Source organism: Telmatherina bonti (genome assembly GCF_933228915.1).
Source record: "Telmatherina bonti genome assembly, chromosome: 2".
Taxonomy (NCBI): Eukaryota; Metazoa; Chordata; class Actinopteri; order Atheriniformes; family Telmatherinidae; genus Telmatherina; species Telmatherina bonti.
In genome coordinates, this window is record NC_136620.1 from 14,379,379 (window position 1) to 14,403,378 (window position 24,000).

General features: G+C 37.8%; 1 protein-coding gene across 1 annotated transcript in view; it reads left to right on the forward strand.

Annotated features, from left to right (window-relative positions):
• cadps2 (Ca++-dependent secretion activator 2) overlaps positions 1-24,000 on the forward strand; it is a gene marked incomplete at both ends in the record, with an annotated part of 215,682 nt that overhangs the window by 105,185 nt on the left and 86,497 nt on the right. The window contains 2 exons of the mRNA XM_079247774.1: positions 6,637-6,773; positions 16,038-16,225. Coding sequence (XP_079103900.1) covers positions 6,637-6,773; positions 16,038-16,225 — 325 coding nt within the window. The remainder of the gene's footprint in view (positions 1-6,636; positions 6,774-16,037; positions 16,226-24,000) is intronic.

The window sequence follows — 24,000 nt, forward strand, 5'->3', positions numbered from 1 at the left end:
AATTTAATGGAAGTAATGTCTCAGTATAAATATGAAGGATGTACAACAGATATTGGGGATTTACTGAAGTTGTTTTGGTTGCATTTTCAGTAATATTGTTATTACAGTAACTATGCAAGTGATTTGTTTGTTTTATTTTAAGTTGCAGTTTTAATTACATACTTTGGCACAACTTGTTCAAATAACATCTTTTAGTTGATTGATTTATTTTGTCTTCTGCCATTGTTTTATTTTCACATTCACACGAGTAAAAGTTGTTTTTGACTCCATTCTGGATTTTAGATTATTGCCAGGTTGGTTTATGTTAATCCAGGACATCCAGTTTAGGAAAGTGACTTACATGTGCTGGCTTAACTAGTACAGTTTAAGGCCTTTTCCTGGTTTAATCCAAGCTTTATGTGTTTGCTGTAGTAGAGGCCAGAAATGTGGAACGTGTGGGCTTATTAGTGCACGACTCCTTACTTTGCATTATGAAGCAGTCATACTTCAAGATTTTACCCCCAATAAATACTGACCTGATTCCAAAAGAAAGTTTGGATGCTGTGTAAAATAAAGATTAAATGCAATATTTGCTAATATAATAAAGCCATATTTTATTCATAACACAACGTAAACATTATATCAGATGGGGAAATTGCGATGTTTTAACACTGTATGAAAAATATTAGCTAAGAAACTGGCAACAAAAGCAACCAGCAGAGAATTTCCTGACTAATCAGGTTAACTGGCAACAGGTCAGTAACGTTGCTGTATTAAAGGGTAGACAGAGGTTTAGCCATCTGAGACAAACTGGTTATGAATCAGATCAAAACATTGCAGCAAAAATGTTCCATAATGTAAAACACATTGGTTTATGATTTTTGCATATTTTGTTTTGAGTTACATTTTACAAACTTTCCCAACTTTTGGAAATTTGGTTTGAAAAAAGTAGAAAATGTAAAACTTTTATCTTTATCTGAGTTCATAAATTCCACAAACTGTGTGAAGAACTGGTAGTTAGATACTTTTTATGCTTTGTCCATTTTGAGAGAATTCTACTGCTATATTTTGAATTTTAACCCTTTAAAGTCTGGTTTATAATAATTGGGGAGAAAAGTCTGTTTTTAAAACAATAAAGATGTTATTTGAAACATTTACAAAATGCAAAACAAATCATTTATTTTTGTATATTTATCATTTATTACCTTGTTATCTTTATGGGCAATTTTATTCCCAAGAATGAAAATTAAAAAAAGGTTGGCCCACCTTAAAATGAGTCAAAAACACGTTTAATAAAGTTTTATTTGTTTTTTTATTTCATGCATTTAAAAAAAAAAAATCTATGTTTAATCAGATATAATGTGATGAAAAGCTGAATAACTGCTCAGTTACTTTTTATTGTGCACAAAGACAATTATTCTTGCACACAAAGAAAATTAAATATCAAAATCAAAATGGGTTAACATTTGTAATATCCACACAAAATTTCCTAGTTTGTTTATTCTTGGTGTTTATGTCTGTTTGCTTTATTTTAAGACAAACTAATGTGGTTTTTTTCCATATTGAACGAGTCACACTTGTGAGAAAGTACATCACAAGTACGGGTCGAGGAAGCTGCAGTCAGCCTGGACCAAATGGACCATCTGTGCCAGGAGCAGTGACATCCATGTTTTCAGCCACATACGCTTATTTGCACACATCCGCCTGCCCCCCACCCCCACCACACCCCTCAAACACACACACCCAACAGATAATAGCTGAAAGTTGGACTTGACAGGAATCAACATCAATTCTTTGCCGTCTGTCCCCAAATCAATACTTCCCCTCCTTTCTCCTCCTCTTATTATCGGCTTTAATCTATATCTCTTTGTCTACTTTTCTTTAGAGTCGCCTCCTTCGCTCGCTGTCTTTTCTGAAACTTACATTAGGGACACCCCACGCTTTGGAGGTAACGAATGTAAAATGACCTACATCGGAATTAGACGGGTTGAAAACAGGCCACAGGAGCCGAAGGGCAGTCTGACAGAGACAAGCAGGAGAGTTTGAAGAAAAGACGAGAAGAAAGGGAGCGGAGCGTTGATTGGAAGTTGATTGTGAAGATTTCACTTTTGCTGTCTTTTTTTTTTTCTCGGAACAAAAAGCACAAAGGAAAACTTGTGGGGGGGGTGGGGGGGTGATGGGAGAAGGTGGGGTGGGCTTTACACTGAATCTGAGAGTCCTCGTGGGCTTCTCTGTGTCCAAACAAAAAACAAAATGGCAGCGTTAATAAAAAGCAATCGCTAATGCTCGTCTCGGGCGTGAGGCCGCAGGCGTCACAGGCGTGGATACAGCGCCGGCTTTCTTCGGCGAGCCGTGGTCTTTTGTGGGGCCATGTGTCATCCTCGCAAACTTCCCATTCCAAAATGTACTCCCACAATGAAGGCAGAGTGGAGAGTGTTAGGCTCTTTATTTAGCAGGGCCATTAACAAGAGGGCCTGAAAGGACTGGAAATGAACCCAGGTTTGCTCAGGCTCCGATGCCTTGTGTCTCTTCTGCTTGTTTTTTTTTTTTTTCCTCTTTTTATTTCCCTCTTTTCTGTTGATTCCACTGTTGCTGACCCCAAAGTCTTGTTATCGTCTGCAGCTCCAGGGCTGCAAGAAGTGGTCTTACTGTTCAGTTCTTTTGTGTAAATACTTGGATCGTATCGTTTCTATAGGACTGAAAGGGAAATATTACTGATGTTTGTTCACTTTTATCTGCTGCAACAACTGCTGTTTATCTGAATACATCCACAAATATAAAACTGAACTTTGCTTTGAGGTGATAAAGGAGGTTAGTTTTTTGATTGATTGTAATAAGAGGGCTGCAGTATTGTGTATTTGGAACAATGGTTGAGGAAATTTGTGTTTGGTGGATTATATATCTTTGTTGTTAGAGTTCTTTTTGGGAATAAATCAGATACTGTTAGAAAGCCTGGGATGTGCCCTTCCAGGTCAAGTTAGTTTAGCTTAAAACAGGACTCCACAGTTTCAGACTAACTTCCAAAATCATCTCTGCCTTTAACAGACAGCTTGGATTATCTAGTCTTCAGATGTTTAACTCTGAATTTTCTTCCAGATTATCCGCTGAGGGAATTTGCCCTTGTTATTTTTAAGTGTATGTTTCACTCTGCCAATGGTGCCTATGACATCATCGGTTTAGGCAAAGCAAGGCAAGTTTATTACGATATAACAATTTAACAACAGGGTGATTCAAAGTGCTTTACAGAGACAGTAAAACATTAGAAAATAAGAAGGATAATTTAAAAGTAAAAACAAGAAAGCAAGGACAAATAACATTAAGTAAAGAAACGTGCAGATTTGGAATCAAAATAAACTCAAAATAACTTTGAATAAAAGCTCCTGAAATGCAGCTGAGAACAGGTGGTCTTTAACCTCGATCAGTCAACGGATTGAGTTAGTGAACATAAACAAAAAAGCCTTGCGATAGTGAAGGAAGCTCTTCAGCATGGTTCAGAAACATTCCAGAAAAAGAAAAGGTGTGTGATATAAAGGTGGTTTACTAAAGAAGAAGAAAAAAAAAAAAAACAAGCCAGGACACAAGTTCCTGCAGAACAAAACGAAGTCAGTTGATCTAACATCTAGCTTTATCTGGGTGGCTGTAGCTCAGGAGGAGGAGCAGTCGTCTTTAAACCAGAAGGTTGGAGGATCGATTCACCTGGAATCAATTCTTGGATACCTTACCCTGCCCTGCATTTGCCCCTCGATGCGCCTCTCACGGTGTGAGTGTACTTTGAGTTGTCAGAATGACTGGAAAAGTCCTATATCAGTGCAAGTTTGTCTACCATTTACCATCGCTGATCTTAAGGAACCTGCGGAGCCCACAACTGACTGACCGCAGTGAGCTAGTAAGCATCTTTATGACCTGTTACAGTTTTCTTATGGTCCTGGGGTTGGTTCTGAAGCCCATCTCATCCAGCCACAGCAAACAGAACCGTAAAGACCTTTTTCTGATTCTCAAATGATAATGATGATTCTTATTGTTTTTCTTATTCTTGTTCTTATTCATTGGAGAAACAAATAAAAAATCCAGTCAAAGGGTTAGGACTGTTAACTTTGGTACCAATATATCAAAATGTTCCTTTCTGAAATAGTCAGTTTGCCTAAACGTAATTGAGGCTGGCTCCGTCCTGCCTGCATTGGATCTATGCTGGGTCTAAGACAGGGTATAGTTTAGCTTAATCACAGACAATTTTAATTTATACAGGAAAGTGTGTAGTTTCAGTAAGTCACAGGTATTGAATGGGAATCTAAACTACAGATGGACAGATTGTCAGTTGCAGCTGTTTAGAGATTACGCTTTCTGTGCTGTTGCTTCTTAACGGCACAAAGTCATCTCCAGGTGAAAGTTCTATGAGGATGAAAGGTGTTGTTTGCCGTGTGCTTGACGCTTCTATTCTAGTTTCGTCACTGTGGGTTGCTGAGAAGTTAATTTCAGAGACCATCAAATCTAAGCACTTGTGTACTTGTGTTTCATGTGAGGTTTGTTTGAATCCCTCCATACGAGATAAGTGGTCAGGAAATTAAAGAAGAAGTAACTTTGGCTTTTCCAAGAGAGGTGGGTAGCTATGGGCGCAAGATGGTCGTTGATAGTTTCACATCCATGTTTGTGAAGACTTATTAGTGGAATAAAAACACTGGAAGTTTTTATTGGTAGTCATTAGAGGTGGGAAAATCTAATCAAAAAATTGAAAATCAGGATTTTTTGTTTCACAATTTTAAAATCAATTTTTTTTGTTAAAAAATTGATTTTTTTATTACATAAAATTAATACACGATAATAGTTGTGTAATTTCTATTGCTTTTATTGATATTTGTACTTGTCTTCTTGGGTATTATAGCTGCAGAATGATGTTCTTGCTACTGTGTTGTTTTTTCTAACTGAAATCAAGAAAAATTACTAGCAAAAAAAAAAGTTTTATAATTTTTTTGTTTGTTTTTAATCCACAAAAATCAGCAAAATCGAAGAATTTTGAGAATCGCAATTTAAATCGGATCGGCACCCAAAAAATCAGAATCGAATCGGGACAAAAGCATATCGTCACAGCCCTAGTAGTCATATTGCTGAAGTTTTTCCTGTTTAGCGACATTTATCCTGGGATTTATACAGTACAGACTATCTAATAAACATGTGAAAATGCAGCATGTAGAATACCAAAATCATGTGGACAGTCTGTACAGTGTCACCAAAACAAAACAAGAGTAAAACCAAACCAACTTCACAAAGTTATAAAATATGCCTTGCTTTTGCTTCTTTTGAATACACTACCTTTCTGTTGACTTCCTTCTTTTATCTGTATTTGTGTTCATAAGGAGAGTTTAGTTACTAACCATCACTTGTCCTAATTCTGACCGGTCAGTAGGGGTGCTGAATATTATAATCATAATCCACGAGTAAATTTCAGTTCACTGGTTTAAAGCATATACGACTCTGGAAGAACAGCATGTAACTACCTGTCGTGCCTCCGATGATGTAGAACTAGTGGTTACTTTCAGGAAAAGCTGGAGACTGATGTCTTCTCACATGTGGAAATGGTCATAAAAGACACCTTCTGCTTGTAAAGGTAATGTTTTACAGATTCTCATACATAGTTATTTCAGTTGGAGGAAATTTAGAGGATTTTTTTTATGGTCAGACAATATAGAGTAAGTAAAGATTAAACAATGAGGAGCCGTGCGTCACATGGTTTTAATGCACGTTGCAGAGTCTAGAAACACCCTGACACGCAGTGATCTAACTTGCCGAACTACGTGTGTGTGTGTATATCTGTAAATAATGCACGCCAGTTGGCATTAGAATCATATTATAATCAATAATAAGCGATGAATAATACTGTTAATCAGAGTCTGTGGTCCAACCTGCAGGATACAGTGTAACTTTATGTTTTTGTCCCCTGAGAGGACCAAGCCCTGAACCAAGCCCTTAGGGGAAAAAGCTAATGCTGTTGACGGGAAAAGATTTAATTGGCTTGTTTCAGCGGGTACTTGCTAAAAAGAAAAATACTAATTATTATTTTTTCTTTGGCTGTCAGAAGGGTAAATGCTCACTCTCTGTGCTGTGAACATAAAGCTTGCTGCACGTAAACAGTGATGAGTTATCTTTCAGGCTGTTTTTCCCCTCTTAACAACTTTTAGTGTTTTGCTCACATGTCGTCTATGTTGATGAATGTTTAGTGTCAGCTCAGAGTCCTGACAGCTTCACAGAGAATCTGTAGCCAAATGAGGTGGGAACCATTAACCACAGCACTGAGAAGTGACACTGCATGTTGGGTGTTTGTGTATGTGAGCTCACAGAGAGGTGTGAATGATTGTGAAACTGAATTTCACTTTACAGTCATGGTTTAGTTGATGGGTTCATATGAAGATGCTGTTGTTAAGGCTTTTCCATTCACTTAAATTCAACATTGATTTGACACTAACACTTTTTTTTAAAACATGCCGCAGTTTAATAGCTGCTTCTAGTTATACTTGAAGAACCAAAGTTTAAGTTCTTCATGCAACCTTTAAAAGCTTCAGACTATCCTAATCTTGTTTTTTTTGTAGTTTTCCACTAAGTTTTTTCCTTTAAAGCTTTGCACATCATTTCACCTCCTGTCTTTCCTGTCTGTTTCCTGTTCAGGTCTGGATCCAACTCAGCGTCAGGGAGTGGAGGAGTTAATCTCTGCAGCTCCAAGTCACTTCGACCATGCCGCTTTGTTTACTGTTTTACAGAAACTTACTCTGCAGCACCGCATGAATGACTCCTTCTCCTGCCTGGTATGTTAATATGAACACATCCTTCCTGACACAGCTTAAGGGACAGTCAAAGTTATTGCCACCTAATTGTGATCCAATTAAAACAAAATCTTTTGTGCTCTATGAATCAAATTAGTCCGATTTATCGTAACTGTGTCCATATGAACCATAAAACGTAACTGTAGCGAAGTAAACCAAGTCATGTCATGACATATGTTCTTTTCTTCTCCATTGTGAGTGTCTGTTGGCGTTTAAGATGAATTTAGAACATGGCTTATTTCATGACATGTAGAGCTGAATTACTTTAATAATCAATTTATTTCCCATTTTTCTGCCATTAAAACACCTCATGAAGTTGTAAGACCGTAACAAACAACTCTGGTATTTTAGAGTGAGGCACACTGTAAAAAATGTTAAGTTAAAATAAATCTGTGATCGGGTGGAGGTGAGGCTTGCAAAACCACAGCTAATCTCCATCATTCAAAAGTCAAAGTTAGAGAGTATTGGCAGCATAGCAACAGCAAAAATAGAAGATATCAGGGCTGTATCAGTTTTAGTTGTAGTGGTGCTACCCAGCCTTCTAATTACCTCTGCCATGCTCAATGACCTTCAATAATGGTGACAGGTTGTATTGTCATAGCGGATGGAGCCACCTCACAGGGTTCAAAAGATCATTTTAACAACAGAACAGAAAAAAAAACAAAAACCCAAATTTACAGATATGATTGAATTTGAATATTTGCCTGTCTTCATCAGGTATTTCATTAAACTCTGTGTATTTGGGTTTTAGTTACACTGATTAAAATAATTAGCTCCAACTTCTAAAGTTCACATAATTAAGTTAGATGACAAGTTTCCATTCAACTAAATTACATTTCTATAACGTAAAGCAGAAAATTAACTCTATGTAGTTCAATCAAAGATAAATAAAGTTAATGTGATGCTCTTAATAAGGTTTTTTGTAAAAATGTTAATAAAGTTTATGTAAAACTGTTGGTAATTGTGTGTAAAGTTCTTAGTAAAATTTATACATAACTATTACTAAAGGTTATTATTATGCACATTTAGAATATTTGTAATTTATTAACACTACTAGATACATTTTAATAACAATAGTAATAATTGCTAAAAGTTTAAGAACTTTACATAAATAATAGTGAAACATAAACTTTATTAATACATTTACACAAATCTAATTTAGTCATCACATTAGCTTTATTATATATAGTGGGTACATTTTGTAAGCAGTGTTACATTAATTCTATGTTTTTCATTCTTCCCATTGATATTTAAATAAATAAATGTTATTTTCTGCTTAAGGTCACAAAAACGTAATTTAATTGGATGGAAATTTGTTATTAGTCTGTATGATTAGAAATGCTGTATAACTAAAGCTATAGTTATATAGCATCAATTCACAACAAAGTTTGGCTCAAAATCTTTACATATTATAATCCAATTAAAACAAATCTGTTATAATCCAGTTTAGAATAACAGTGTTCATAAAAACAAATCCCTAAAAACAGCTGAGGAAGTGGAGATTAAGAAAAAATTCTTAAAGGAAACTAAAACTGTTTGTGGGCAGTCTGAAGACATGAAAGAGACAGAAAAGCTCTCACTCTGAGAGTGTGTGTGTGTGTGTGTGTGTGTGTGTGTGTGTGTGTGTGTGTGTGTGTGTGTGTGTGTGTGTGTGTGTGTGTGTGTGTTAAGCCCTGGGGGCTCTCTCACACTGATTGAGGGGGTAAACGTTCTAATCAATACTTTCTAAATAGGAACATAACCCTTATGGACAACTGCTGGGCCGCCTGAAAGGATGAGAAACATGGAGGAGGGGGAAGAAGCCTAAATAAGTGTGTTCATGGGGGGATGAAAAGAGGGCTTTTGTGTTATGTTCAACTTAGCAAAACATGATGAACCCACTCAAACACACACACACACGTATCCTCCAGAACTGTGCAGATGTGATGCACATGTACTCTGTGTCTCTCATCTTGAAATTAAACAACAAAACGTGTGTTGCTCTAAACAGGCAGCACAGAATAACCTGATGAATCAGGAAGTGTCCCGCACTTCTTGCCCACTCGTCTGTTGTGTAGGATCAGAAGTGTGTTTTAATGTCTCATTGTTATGATTAATTATGACAAACTGCCACGAAATATAAATATATAGTTTGAAGATAAGGTTCGTGTTTGCAGCACAATGTGGTGTAAAAGTTCTCCTTGGAGAGGAACTTACACTCCAGTCAAATGCATTTTCCAATATGCATTTAAAACAAATTTTCTTTATTTAAAAGAAAAATCCTTTGACACCCTGCAGCACAAGATTCAGATTGTTTCTCAGCGTCTGCTCATCAGTTAAAGGGAACTACTCTAGGGTGTAAGAAGACATCTGTATAAATGGATGCATAATGGGAAATGCATATTGAGCAGGACCTTTTGTGATTTCCTTTATATGAAATTGAGGTTCACAATTTATGTTTACTTTATGAGCTACTGCATTAATATACTACTATTTTAGATACTATAATACCATTCATTAAATGTTATATTTTATGTTATTGAATTTAATGAAGATATTTAGTTATTTTCGGATAAATCAAATATTTTATTTTGGACAACTTGAATAATTTAATCAGATTTCCATTGATTGAAGTCTAAATAATTTATATTTTTTGTTTGAAAACATTAGATTTGGGTGTTCATGTTGAATGAATGAACTTAGAGCAGCTGAATTTAATCACGTCTCTTTTTGCAGTATGGTTGTCATTGATTCACTTTTCATCAGTAACAAAATATAAAATTATTTACATTTCTTTGTTCTAACAACTAAGATGTCTCCAATATCCAAAGGTGATGAGTAACTAGTGACATCTGATTTAGCTCAAGGAGAAATTTTGATTTTAATGCCTTTGTTTTCTTTGTGTGATTGGAAATGAATGGACGGGATTGTAATGAACCATGACCACATCAATCCCTGGCTCCTGAGTCAAATCAAATCCAAAAAGAGTCCTTCAGAATTTGTTATGTTGTTTTGTTATCCACTGAATGGATTGTATCTGCTTGCATGAATGCAAGTGTAGAGCTCAGAGTTAAGAGCTGACTGATCCTCAAACAGGGCAGATTATAAATACATCACAGTCAAATATCACCTGTAAATCTTCCTCTTTCACTCCAGCATAACATTGAAGTTGTAAATAAGCTTTCGTTTGCTAAATGAAGGCTAAAATCTGCTGCGTATCTCTCGGCTCGTTTAAAAACACCAGAACGACGAAAAGCTTCCCAGACTGACATCTGGGCCTCTTTCGTTTCTCTACCTGCCTCGCAGGACTCCTTCCAGTAGTGCAATTAGACCCGTCTATTCACACCGCTCTTCTCTTCTCAGCCTTTTGTGGGACCTGAAGGCCTTTGTGTTCCAACCTGAGCCCCTTTTCAGCGAATGCTCTGAGAAAAGGCCAGTGCTGAGGCGTGGGGGACATCTGCTGAGAAGTGGCTTGGATTCATGTCATGGCCTGGGTCGTATTTTATTCACAAAACAGTTGAACCAACCAACGATAACAGTGATTGGGAAGAGATTTGGTGTGTAGCTGGAACACACTGCAGTCTGTAGGCAATTAAACTTTATAGGATTTACATGCAGCTAAATATTTGGATCAAGTGAACTGTTTATTCGAGGCATCTAAAGAACTGAGACAGCTTTGGTGATTCAACGCAGACAGAAAATACAACAATCAGTAAAACTTTTTTTTTTTTTTTTTTTTTTACACATTTCTCTTTCTAAATATATTAAATATTTCTATTAAATAACAAAATCGAGATCATCATTTGAAGCTGATGGCTTTGACCATCAGCAGCTTGTACCATCCCAGGACCCCCACCCCTCACCCATCTTAAACCTCTGCCTGCTGAAGCAGAGGGAAATGGGTCATGGGGTCATTTAGAATGAGCGCTGAAGTGGACAATGTCTGAAGACCAATATTTACCTTTGATTCTCATGACTCTGACCCACTTCACTTTCCTATCAGCCTTCAAGCTGAAGACCTGGAGACGTATTCGTCTTCAGTCCTCACCTGTATTTTATCAGATGAGAACACAGGTGTCCCCCCCTTCCTTTCACACCCGTCATCCTCGGCGTCCCTATGCCAGGATAACGTCCTGTGGGGTGTGTAACATAAAAGACTGATATAATTACCCAGGATGATGCGTGCACACGGTTCAAACTCCCACTCCTTTAAATCTGGAGCCTGCCAGTGATTTAGTGACATTTGTGCTAATTAGAAAAATCTCCAGAACCATTCACGGGGAAAGATGGCTGACTGCTGAAAGATTTAAATGAATTTACCAATGTGTTCCACACACATTTATAATAATGACATCTTTTCTGCTCCACTTCCAACGTTAATCATCTGACAGGTATTCTGCTACGGATGGTAATGATCTGCTAGTTGCCAGATAATCCTGCTAAATGTAGAACACAGCATTATGAATCTGCTCTGAAAGCAGAGCTCACATCCAGCGAGGGGAAATAGTCCTCTCCCACTTCCAATGTTAAGAATAAAATACAAACTAACACATGTAAAATTCATGACAAGGAATTTTAATTAACTTTGGAAAAAAAGCTTTTATTAATATCATCATTATCCTTAATTATTATTATTATTATTATTATTATTATTATTATTACTATAATTTCCTTTTATGATTATTATTTTTCTTCTTCATTTATTATATTATAATTATTATTAGCATTATTCATAAATGAATGAATGAATTAGTTGTTATAACTATTTAGATCTGTTTATTTATATTTTATTTCTTGGCATTTAAGTATTTATTTTATTTATTTATTTGCTTTAAATTGTTAGCACGATTATTTTTGGTTTTTTTTTTTATTGTATATTTAGATACTTCATTTTTTTATTTATTTAGAAATTTATTTTCTTAAATTGGCATTATTGATCTTTTTTTTATTGATTTATGTATGTATGTATGTATATTTTATGAACTTTAGTCATTATTTCCATGTATTTGTTTTGAAAGATTTATTCTCATTAATATTTCTTTAGGTGTCTGAACATTTATTACAACTAATTAAAAACAGCATAACACAATCAGTTTGTGATAACATGGGGTCTTTTGTTAATGTGTCATTGGTAAATTATCTATAAGATACAGTCACCATGGCAACAGCATAGATGCAATGACAGGTGGCATTAACACACTTACATCTAAAGTGGATTTGAGACAAAAACAGCTCAAACAGGAATAATTTTGCTGTTTGAGCTCCTGTTTCAGGGTCAGGATCAGCCATGTCAGGAGTTTTGGTCAGTCTGAGGAAATTATGTGCAGGGTATTCATGTTCATCAGGTAGACTGGAAACTGACCTCGCCTGTCCCTTTTAGTTATACTATGTCTGGGAAATTAAAAAAAAAAATATATATATATCCTTCAAAAACTTTGCCAGTTTTCTGTAATAAGAATATTTGGCAAAATGTGGCTTCATGAACCAAAAACAAGAAATACTCCTTTGTGTTTTATTCTTGTCTCTCTGCGTGCCGTCAGGTGAGGAGAGGAGAGGCGATGCGCTGCGCCTTAAGAGCTGCCATAACGATTTGACTTTTCCTTCAGCGGGACTGCGGACGGCGACTCTCTGACACACAGAATTAAAGCCACGGCTGATGGAGATCAAGCAAGTCAGTCTGCTTGTTAGCAGCTAATTGAGCTGCTGGTGCCAAGACTGGAGTGCGCCATCTGTTTGTCATGGAGGAACATCTTGTCCCTTCACGCCGATCCACAAGACCCTCTCTCTTTTTCTCTGTCAGGGGATATTAATAGCTCAAGCCCACAGATGTAGCGAAAAATGGAGAAAGAAACTGAAGAAGATGACAATGAAAGTGGAGACTGGGATGGGAAGGAGGGAGGGCAAAAAAAAAAAAAAAAAGGCCCGCAGATGAAGAATCTGCCAGGTCCAGTCAACCCAGTCAGGAGGCAATGTGTCAGTAAGACTGTAAATACTGGGAATAATATCTGACTTCAAGTCTTAAAGTGGTTTTTATTACATTGTAAAACTGAATCTAAAGAGCACAATGGCCAACCATCTGGGTTTTAATCACATCCTTTAAAAAAACATCACAATTTTCACCATAAATTTAACTATTAACCAATAGTTACATTTTTGTCCACTTATTTGCATGCTGGTAATCAAACATCTCCCCCTTTCAATATGTTTAAATAAAAACGATTAAACTTCATGTTCTTCTGACTGGAATCCCTGAAACAGTGTTGCAGAAATTTAATTAAATTTGCCTTGAATGGCCGCTCTGATGTTCTAATCACAAAATGGTGGTCAAAGGTTTAAGTCTCTATTCCTGCACAAAAAATGCTTTTGAGAATGTCAGTAAAAATATTAGAATAACATTTGAAAAAAATTTGACAAGTGTTGAATAGGATAAAATCAAGTAATGATGTTTTATATCCAGCACCACTGTCACATGATAATTTACACCAAGATTTTTATTCAACTTAATTTTTCAGACTGCAGTGATGCCACAATAAGATATAATCTAATACCAGATAGTAATTCTGACTCTATAATAATAACAATGAAAGTAGTAATAATAATAATGTAAATAAAAAAAAAATTCAGACTTATTTTAATTTACTGATTTCAAACATATTTTAAATCCAAATTGCTTTTGCAAAAAAAAAAAAAAAAAAAGACTGAGTTATAAACTTAAACTGAAAAAGTTTTTGAATGGCCGAGATCTTTGCAAACTAAACCTTTTAAAAGTTCACTCTTCTTTGTATTTATCCGTTTCTTTTGGACAAGGAAAATCATAATAAATGTTTTTTAGCAGATAGTTGAGATATAAGTTAATAAAAGCACAACAGTGAAATGGTTGTAACTTTAAACAGTGATCATATAACAGGTTCATTTCCACCATTTTTTTAAAGAAATTGATCAAAGTCACCGCAGATTTGCCGAATGGAAGACCAGGACCTCAAAGGGTTAAGCTCTTCATCGTGATGCCTATTTTTTCTGCCTCCTGTCTGAAAAGGCAAACCCAAAGTAAATGAAGTATATCTTCACAATTACATGGGTAATATGTACAATCTTGGTCAATACCAAGATAGATGCTACTGCATCAGGGTACATTTAGCAGCAGATGTAAATGGGTATCTCCTTCAAAGAAAAAAGGTTAGTACTTTCAGTGAAAACCAGAAAATAACAGTGAAATCTATCTAAAAATAAGTAAAGTAATGTCTGATAAGGAACTGTACTGTAGTAGGAGGTAATATAAAAGTGAGCCTAGGAAGTTTCCTTGCAGGTAAATATCTCAGGAAGCCATCAGTCGAGGTTGATTACAGACATAAATCCTCAGAGTTTGGAGAATCCATGGATATACCCCAAATTCAACCGAGTAACACCATGAGGATTCAGAAAGAGCTCAAGACAGACAGGAAGAGCGGGTACTTCCCTATAAAACCTTCATTTTCATGGAAACTAGCTGGACCTTCATGATTCAATTCAAAGGCAGAGTCAAAGGAGGATGCAGAAAGCTCTAAAATGGGCACTGCTGTTCTTGTTTTTCTTACATTCTCATGTAGTCTGGACTGTTTGGTTTGGATGCCAGTGCTTACTAGACTCCTTCAGCCATGTATCTTCCTGTACTTGGATATGCTACTTGTATGGATCGCTGCTTCTTACTGTATGCAGAGATCTTCTGCATGCATCGTTCTTAAAGATGAGGCTTCAGTGGAAAATTATATGCATTAAAATAATTTAAATTACCTATAAATGGATCACACCAAATATATTAAAAATGTGTTCATAGACTTTCAAATGTTTTGAAAGTGTATTAAAATCGTGAATAAAATGACATCTGGCGTCTAGAAATCTCTGCGGGGTGTAAAACTAAACTTTGTGGATGAAAAAAAGTGACTTTTGACTCTGGAGTGGGAGACAATCCACTCCGCAACCCATCTGTTTAAAGATTAAACAGTTTCTCTGCTGCGTGTCCTCTCTCTGGGTCACGAGTCGCCAGGCGGAGAGCAACGGTTGTTAAGCTGTGTGTGTGTGTGTGTGTGTATGTGTGTGTGTGTGTGTGTGTCACGTCCGCTTGGTGAGGTGCTAATTTGTTAATGTTCCTTCCATCGTAATCTTAATTAGCATTGGATGTTTCATGCTTAGTTTAGTGATTATCATCAAGATAAACGGACTAATGAACATCTCAGGATGTTCAACACCTTTTTTATTTTATCTTTAAGCTTGTTTTTTCTTTAGTAGTGGTACGGTTAGACTTTACACTTTGACTCTGTTTAATTGTGGTAAATTTTTCTACTGTTGATTTTTGGAGAATTTTATATAAAGTCAAATGAGTTTAATGAGCCAAAGTTGCATCAGACTGACAAAGTTGCCCGCCACAGTTCTGTAGTCCTCATCATCATCCTCTGTGATACATCCAAATACTGCAGAGTCATCAGAAAACTTGTGAAGGGGGAAGGTCTTTCTGTGAGGACCTCAGACCTCTGAGGGGTAGCTAAAGTCACTGGTGTAGAGGTTCAAGAGTAAGGACTAGAGGAGCCTACAGCGCACTGGTGTTGCTGACCACTGTGTTTGATACTCAGTGCTGCAGTGGCACAAACTGTGATACGCCAGTAGGATGGTCAACTATCACCTGATATGAAGTACCTAAATAAAGTCTAGTGCCACAAGATAGTTTCTGATATTCCATCCATCCATCCATCCATCCATTTTCTTAATTGTTTCGTCCAATTAGGTTTGAGGGAAGCTGGAGCCTTTCCAAGCAATCATTGGGTGAGAGGTGGGGTACACCCTGTACAGGTCGCCAGTCTGAAATGACATAATTTCTTAAATAAGGTCCGCTTGTGTGCATTAAAGATGTCCAATTATTTTGGCATTAAAACAGGCTTTAGTCTGAAACCCTTCTTATCAAGAGGCCCCATAAAGGTCAATAAGCTCTCCAAAGAGGTCAGGAACAAACCTTAAGAGGGTTGAATCAATAAAAAAAAAATGTAATAAAATCTGAAACTGCAATGCAGTTCATTCATCATGACGAAATATAAAGAAAGTTGCACCACAACAGACCTTTGTAGAGAGCATGGTCAGCCAAAACTCGCAATGGGCAAGGAGGGCATCAATCCGAGAAGAAACAAAGTGATGTTTTCAAAATTACACAACAAAAATGTCTACTTAAGAATACTGTGGACAACCGGATCTGCTTCATCCTGTGCCTCACATCTGCTGTTCATGTGTTCTTTACTTCAGGGGTGGTTCAGTCCAGGTCAGGTGTTCGTCCTGGACGAGTACTGCGCTCGTTATGGTGTTCGAGGTTGCCACCGCCACCTGAGCTACCTGAAAGACCTGATGGACTATTCTGAGAAGAATAATCTTGTTGACCCCACTCTGCTTCATTACAGCTACGCTTTCTGCGCCTCCCACATCCACGGAAACAGGTAAGTCAACAATAACAAGTGAGAGGGACAGAAACACTGGAGCAATTAGTCATGGCCCACCACTGCAGAAATGAAAAGCTGATTCTTCAGCAAAATGCCTGGAGGTAAAACCCTTAAAAGATACTAATTCAGCATTTTTTTTAGATAAAAAGTGTTATTTACTAGCTGACCAGTCTGGTTTTGCAAGTGTCTGCGGTTTTAGTTTGCATCTGCACAATAAGTGTGGAGATGACGATTACCATCCTCTCTGGTCCAGCGCCTGACATCCAACCCAGTGTGGTCAATGTGTGAAAATTTACTTGTTTTCTTCAGGCAGAAATGTTGATGCTTCCTCAAATCTTCACCAAATAATTGTTCTGGCATCAGAACATGATGCCAAATGCAGATTCATCACTTAGTCTCACTTTTATCTAACCATCCACTGCATCTGTTTTGCCTTCTGTAACCTGATTTTCTTATCTCTAGGTTTGAATGACATGACGCATGATGCCATAGTTATGTCCATGCTTTTAAGGCAGCAAGTCATACATCCTGCTTTTCTGTGTGATGTAGTGTTGTCTAACTTTCGATAATTTCCCGGGTCATAATTCTCTTGGAGCTGTCTGCATTTTCAATCAGAAACATGCAAAAAAGCTCATTTTATTAACGTTGTGGTGATTGGACAGACAGGAGTATTGGCTGAATTTGTGTTAATAGTTGCAATTTGCAAACCTTGTGAAGGTTGGATTTCTTGTGTGGTTAGAAATGCTATTTTGCTTACCTTGGTTGGACCCCAGTGTTTGTTTACACCACCAGCTCGGGTCTGTAGATCCTTGATTTAAGTTGAGGGTCTCAAACTTCAGTCCTCGAGGACCGCAATCATGCAGGTTTCTGTTGTTTACACTGGTCAATCTTGAGCAAATCGAATCAAATGGAAGAAACATCTCCTTGTCAGCTTCTTCACAATGACCCAGTCAGTTGGGTTAGACCAGGGAACCAACAAAAACCTGCAGCATTGCAGCCCCTGAGGACTGGAGTTTGAGACAATTGAGTATTCTGGTTTGCAATAGAGATGAACTACTTAACAGTCGGTAGATTTCTGTGCTGAAGTCTGAAATTCCACTGTTCTCTGGTAAATCTGCAAAAATGATCCTTTTATCTCATGTTCTTTTTATTTTATGATTAGTATTAAAATTTTTAAGTTCCTTTTGCTGTTCTGTCATCTCCAACTAGTCCGGCCTTCTCCCCAGAGTAGCCCACCAGACATCATCAACATGCCACGTTCCAAGTCACTTAAATCACCCATTCACTCATTATGAAGCTCAGTTTAAACTTCAGAAAGTCATCTTGGCCATGTCTAGACGGCTAAATGCACTGAGCTGTTGCCATATTCAAGTTCAAGCTTAGGTTTAATTATATAGCACAATTTTAGCAACAACAGCTGCCCAAAGTGCTGGACAATAAAGCAACAAACAACAAACAGTCCACAATTTAAAATTAAATACTGCTCAGTAAAAAATAAATTAAATCTAAACTTAAACCAGAGGCAGACTGGGGAGCTCTGATGTAATGGAGAAGGCTATTCCATATCTTAGGAGCAGCAACAGAGACAGCTCTGTCACCCCTGGATTTAAGTCAGGCAAATGGGACTTTCAGCAAGAGCTGTTAGGAGCACCTCAGAATCCTGGCTGGAGCATGCTGGTTTAACAACGTTGGCAAATACGAGGGAGCCAAACCATTTAAGGCTTCATAAATGATAAATAATATCTTGTACCGGTCTTAAAACTAACTAGCTAACTGGAAACCAGTGCAGGGAGGCAAGCACAAGGGTGATATGATCATATCGCCTTGTTCGTGTAAGCTACCGATCCGCAGCGTTTTGGGCAAGCTGCAGTTTGTGCAAAGTTAACTGATGAAAGCTATCATAAAGAAAGTTGCAGTAGTCTATGCGGATATGCACTTGGCTAATTTAGATATTTGTGTTGACACACAACTGAAAAAGTAAACCTGATAAAGTGCATGGTGGGTCTAATGCAGTGTCTAATGTTGTTTTATTCCATTCCTTGATGTAGATATCAAAAACATTTTGAACAAGAGAAAAGGATTAAATAGTCATTAAGAAGGACTGAAAGTCAGGAATATAAAACAAGAGTTGTTGGAGGATGACTCAGCTGAAAGGGTGAAACATGTTTTTCAAAGGGACAAGCAAGAACTTACAACAGGCAAAAAAAAATGGATGTGTCTGGTAATTACTATGAAGTGCCACATTGTCAGTGTACTGCTTAGTAAGGTCAAACACTTGTCATAGAGGTTTTTTAAACAAGATGTTAAAGCATTTAAAGTGTTGCTGAGTATACCTCATAAAACAAACCTTTATTAAATGCATTTGTAGCCTTTAAACAGCAAAACACCCATCTCTTCCTGAGAATGATGATGACCCTGGAGTCAGTCACCATGAATGTGCTGAGAGGACATGAAGGGTAGTAGTTTCAACAAGCTAGATCAAATCATTGGTTAAATCATAAGTTGTGAATGTAGAGGTTGAATATAATCTCAGTTGGTTACAAGGTTGCAAACACAATAACCCGACTCACTGTCGGCCCTGTCTCCCTGTCTGCAACATTTTAAGCTTTCCAGTAGTTTGTCACCTGCTTTTTTAAAATTTAAATGCAAATACAAACCATGCATACGGGCCCCTCTTTCTGTCCTCTATTTGGGAAATTAGATTACAGTCTGGTACTCATCACCACTGCCAATAAGCATCAAAATCCCCTCATCCTGAACACAAGCAAAACAAAAATATGATCCTTGACTTAGGGAGGAACATGAGTCAACAAAGTACTGTTTACATCCTAAGAGAAGAGGTAGAGGGCTACAGATAACTGGGAATTTAGCTAGACATCACTGAGGACAGAGCAGACTCTACTTCTGGAGGAAGCTGAGATCATTCAACGCCTGCACCACCATACAAGTACAGACATAAATGATCTACTCACTCATTGATCTTTGGTTGCTCCTGATTGGACATTTAAGCTATCTGACCGTTGAAACCTTGATATGAAGTGACTTCATTAACATTTCCGGGTGGAAATCAAGCAGAAACCTCTGGCAGTTAAAAGTGAAGTCTATGTGGAAGTGCCAAAAGCTGCAGTTCACCTCTCATCCACTAGGGGTTCCAAAACAGAGCAAATCCCCATAGACTCCCAAGTTTAAAAGGCCAACTTCACAGCAAAAATAAACATGTTTACAGCCTGGTAAAGAAAAAAATATTTTATGTTTAATAGGTCAGGTTTGTCTTCATGACAATTGTGCAGGGAGCGATTTTTTTTTTTTTCCTTTTTCTAATTCAGTTTATAACCTTTTGTGTCCTTTTGATTGACAGGTACCTGATATCCCACTGGAAGAAGGGAGGGCATAGCACAACCACAGTTTTTAACTTGTTAACAGTGTGATTTAGCTTTAGCCCACTTGCCTTCGGTAGCTTGTAGCTCCTGTTAGCTTCGGGTTATCTCTGTTAGCTCTTAGCTACAGGCAGGTAGAAGTTTGATCGTGTCAGTTATCCACCCCAATGCTCACAGCCCCCCTTTCAGCTACAACTCTTTGCCCATTTTTTCATTTCCAGGGAGAAACATCATGTCGCATGGCGACAGTGGGAACTAAATGCTGCTTCTCCATGTTTAGTCTGGACTCTGGCCTGGACTAGTTGACCCGAGTCTTTGGATCGAAGAGCTCTGCTTGGATTATATTCTCTGAACATATCCCAGATGTATTCTGGTCCTAAACCATTCTGGGATTTGTAAACAATCAGCAGGGTTTTAAAATCTATCCTGTGATTGACTGGAAACCAGTGTAAAGATTTTAAAACTGGTGTGATGTGTTCAGATCTCTTAGTTCTAGTTGAAGCTTTAGCAGCAGCATTCTGGATGAGCTGCAGATGTTTAATGCTCTTTTTAAGAAGTCCTGTTAAAAGACCGTTACAGTAATCCAGTCTGCTGGAGATAAATGCATGGATGAGTTTCTCCTGATCTCTCTGGGAGACTAAATTGTTAATCCTGTTGATATTTTTCAGTTGATAAAAAGCTGTCTTAGTGACAGCTTTGATGTGGCTGCTGAAAGTCAGATCTGAGTCTATCAACACTCCAAGGTTACAGACTTGATTGGTGGTTTTGAGAGCTGGAGTCTCCAGGTGTTCACCAACGCTGACTCTCTTCTCTTTGCTACCAAACAGAATAATCTCAGTTTTGTCTTCATTTAATTGAAGAAAATTCTCTCTCATCTAGGTGTTTACTTGCTCCAAATACTGGCACATTAAGTCTATTGGGCTGTGGTTATCTGGTGACAAAGACACATGAAGCTGTGTGTCATCTGCATAACTGTGATAATTGTTGCTAAGGTTCTGTATTATTTGACCCACAGGGAGCATATACAAGTAGAACAGAAGAGGTCCAAGGACTGACCCCTGAGGTACTCCACAAGTCACGGCCACTGGCTCAGATTCATAGCTGTCAATTGCAACAAAATAACTCCGGCCCTCTAAATAGGATCTGATTCAGTTAGGGACCACTCCAGAAAGTCCAACCCAGTTTTCCAGCCTGTCCAACAGAATTCTGTGGTCTACAGTATCAAATGCAGCACTGAGATCCAGCAGAACCAGAACTGACACTTGACCAGAATCAATGTTCAACCTAATATCATGTAAGACTTTGACCAGAGCCGTTTTAGTGCTGTGATGAGGTCAAAAGCCTGACTGGAATTTATCAAGATTTCCACTTTCATTCAAGAAGTCATGAAGCTGATTGAACATAACTTTCTCAATTATCTTGGATATAAAAGAGAAGTTAGAGACATGTCTGTAGTTGTTCATTACAGATGCATCCAGAGTCCTTTTCTTTATGAGGGGCTTAACAGCAGCTATATTTAGAGACTTGAGAAAAATACCTGATGCCAGTGAGCTGTTGACAATAAGCAGGAGATCGCTTTCTATAGAGGTAAGAACAACTTTTAAGAAGCCGGATGGTATCATGTCCAAAGAGCATGTTGTTGATTTCAGATGCCAAACTGTTTCTTATTGAATTTTTAAATCAATCATATTAAATTCTGACACAATCAGAGTTATTTCTAAGTTTTGGACACAGACTAGTTTTCTTGTTTGAATATGTGACATTAATATTTTGTCAAATTGTTTTCATTTTTCCACTAAAAAAGTGAGCAAATTCATTGCATTTCTCAGTGGAGAGGAGGTCTGGGCTGAACTGTTTAGGATGATGTGTAAGTTTTTCTGTTTTAGCAAACAGAGTGTGGGAATTGTTAACATTCTTGTTACTAGATACCGCTCTGGCCCTTCACAGCTCATTGTTATAATCTCAAGGCTTTGTTGGTACAGCTATGTGAGGAAGAGTATATTTCATTCAGCATCAGTGTCACTCCAGTGGTTAAAATCACCACTTTATTTTTACTAACACCCCCTGTTTAACGCCCTGTTTGGTAATTACTCATATCTGTGCATTTTTTCTTTGTCGACTCATTTAGCCAATTAGAGAGAGTAATAATTAGCTCCTTTAGTTAATCGGCAGATAGTAATTGGTCCAGGGTGGGCGGGAGGGATAACTGGCTTTTTGTCAGTTGGAGCTCTAATTTATATAATTGTCCATTCAGGACTCCTTGGTCTGCCTGAGTGGGTGTGGATGGGAAAAAAGAGGTTTTTGGATGGTTGGCAGACTCACAAGTGGGAAAAATAATAATAATTAACTGCAGAACTTGAGTTTTCCCTGGAGGGCTGCCTGACGGAAGACACAAAATGATCAACAAACACCAGATAAATGTATCAAGGTGATGTATTTAATGTGTACAACGCTGTTTTTGTACTGAAAACACTGAGATTCACGCTAGAGCCGATGTACATGTTTCTCTACGTACCAGACTCCGAAAGGTCAGCTTGTCCAGATTTTGTTAGAAAGGAAATATTGATGTTTTATATGAAGGATTTTAAGAACTTATTAATTCCTTTTCTCTTTCAGTACATTTTTATAGCAAATGTGTTTTAATTCTGTTTTACCAGCTCATAATATCAGTACGAAACTGCATTTTATTCTGTGTTTGTACTTTTTGATGAAGATAGAGGTAAAACCATGCAGGTACACATTCATGTGTGATTTTCAGTCTTTCAAAGATTCAAGCTGAAGCTCACGTTTTCTTGGTGAATGTCCCTTCCTCACCTCCTGCATCTCATTTGGAAGCTGAGACATTTCATTCTGTTGAACATCGTTCAGACCAGAGATTTCCAGTGTGAAAAAGTTAAGATGCACCCACATCTTCAAGAATAGTTCTTTTATTCTTAAAACTTGACAAGAGCACTACCGCTTATAACATCCACAGTTTCTCAGGAAAGGTAGTGTGTAACTCTTGTGATTGACAGCTTACCCTTCTGGTGATTTAAGAAATGTTTCCAGATATTTATATCACGTCCAGGTGGTTTCCAACCCAGCTGCTACATGTGCTGGTTTTTTTTTTTGGTTTTTTTTTGTTTTTATGACACTACATGGTAAACCCACAAGGAGTGATCTAAGATAACAGTTATTTATCAAATTGTCCTCATAAAAACTGAAGGCTTTAACTACTGTGTTGCTAGGAGACCTCTATTCTGACCCAGAAATGATGATGAAGCCACTTCCTGTCAATCATTCCACCAATCAGATGGCTTAAATTTATTCCAATCAGGAGCAGCTGAAGATCAACAAGCGAGCAGAAAGTTCTGTGTTTTCAAAAAAAAGAACAAAAATAATGGCACTATATGCCTGGAATAAATACATGAAGACATTTTTAATGCATAGATTTTGGTTTTCTCCCAAAAGCAGGATTTTAGAAAATGATATGAAGATGAGAAAACACAAAGTCCAGTCAGTCAGAAACTCTGTTCCATTGTTTTGGTTTCGCCTTTATGGAGCTATATCTATTGATTTTTGCATTTTGCATCATTTTAGCCTCATAATTTGACAACTGAGCCTGCCCTGAAAAATGGAACATCTGGATGTTAAACAGGTCAGACTAATGTGTTTTTACATTTACAAAAAACCCAAACACAAACAATTTGCAGTCATCGCTGTCTGACATGAAATTTAATGACAACCATAAATGTGTTCAGTCCATCTTGAAGGAAGAACTAAACATGCAGGTTGCAGGCGGTGTAACTTGTCTGAAGGTTTGACAAGACGGTCATGTTTGAATGTGGATCGGGGTTAAAGGAGCATTATCAGAGCCAGGAGGAGGGCGCTCGCTTCCCTCTCACCTGTCAGCTCCGATCTGCTCCTCTCCCAGCTATCCACGCAACACCAGCACAGGATTTGACAGAAGGTTTAACCACCCCCCAACCCTTTATCCTACTACCCGCTGTCTCCAGAGAGGTGATGGGGAAGAGGAAAGTGACATATGACATCACCTGCCACTCAGCCTCATCTCCTTTCCACACCTGTTAGGTGAAGTGGCATCCACACCCAGTACCCTGCCACACCGACTCACGACGACTCCCATCAAACAGCCGGAGGGTTCGGTGGATCCCACAGGCAGATGTGGTGCTTATCATTTACACCTGAACTAAATCAAGTGTAAACACATGAATTTAAGTTTATAGAACCCCCCTCCTCTTTCCTCCCTCCCTCTTTCCTCCAGCCCTGGAGATGCACTGACAGCAGCCTCGCTTCCAATTTGATCGCTTCATTTAGCAGCAACAATGTGTCTGAACCCCCACAAGCTGTCGCTCCCCACTCTGCTCTGAGAGCTTGCAAAGCAAAGCTCACACT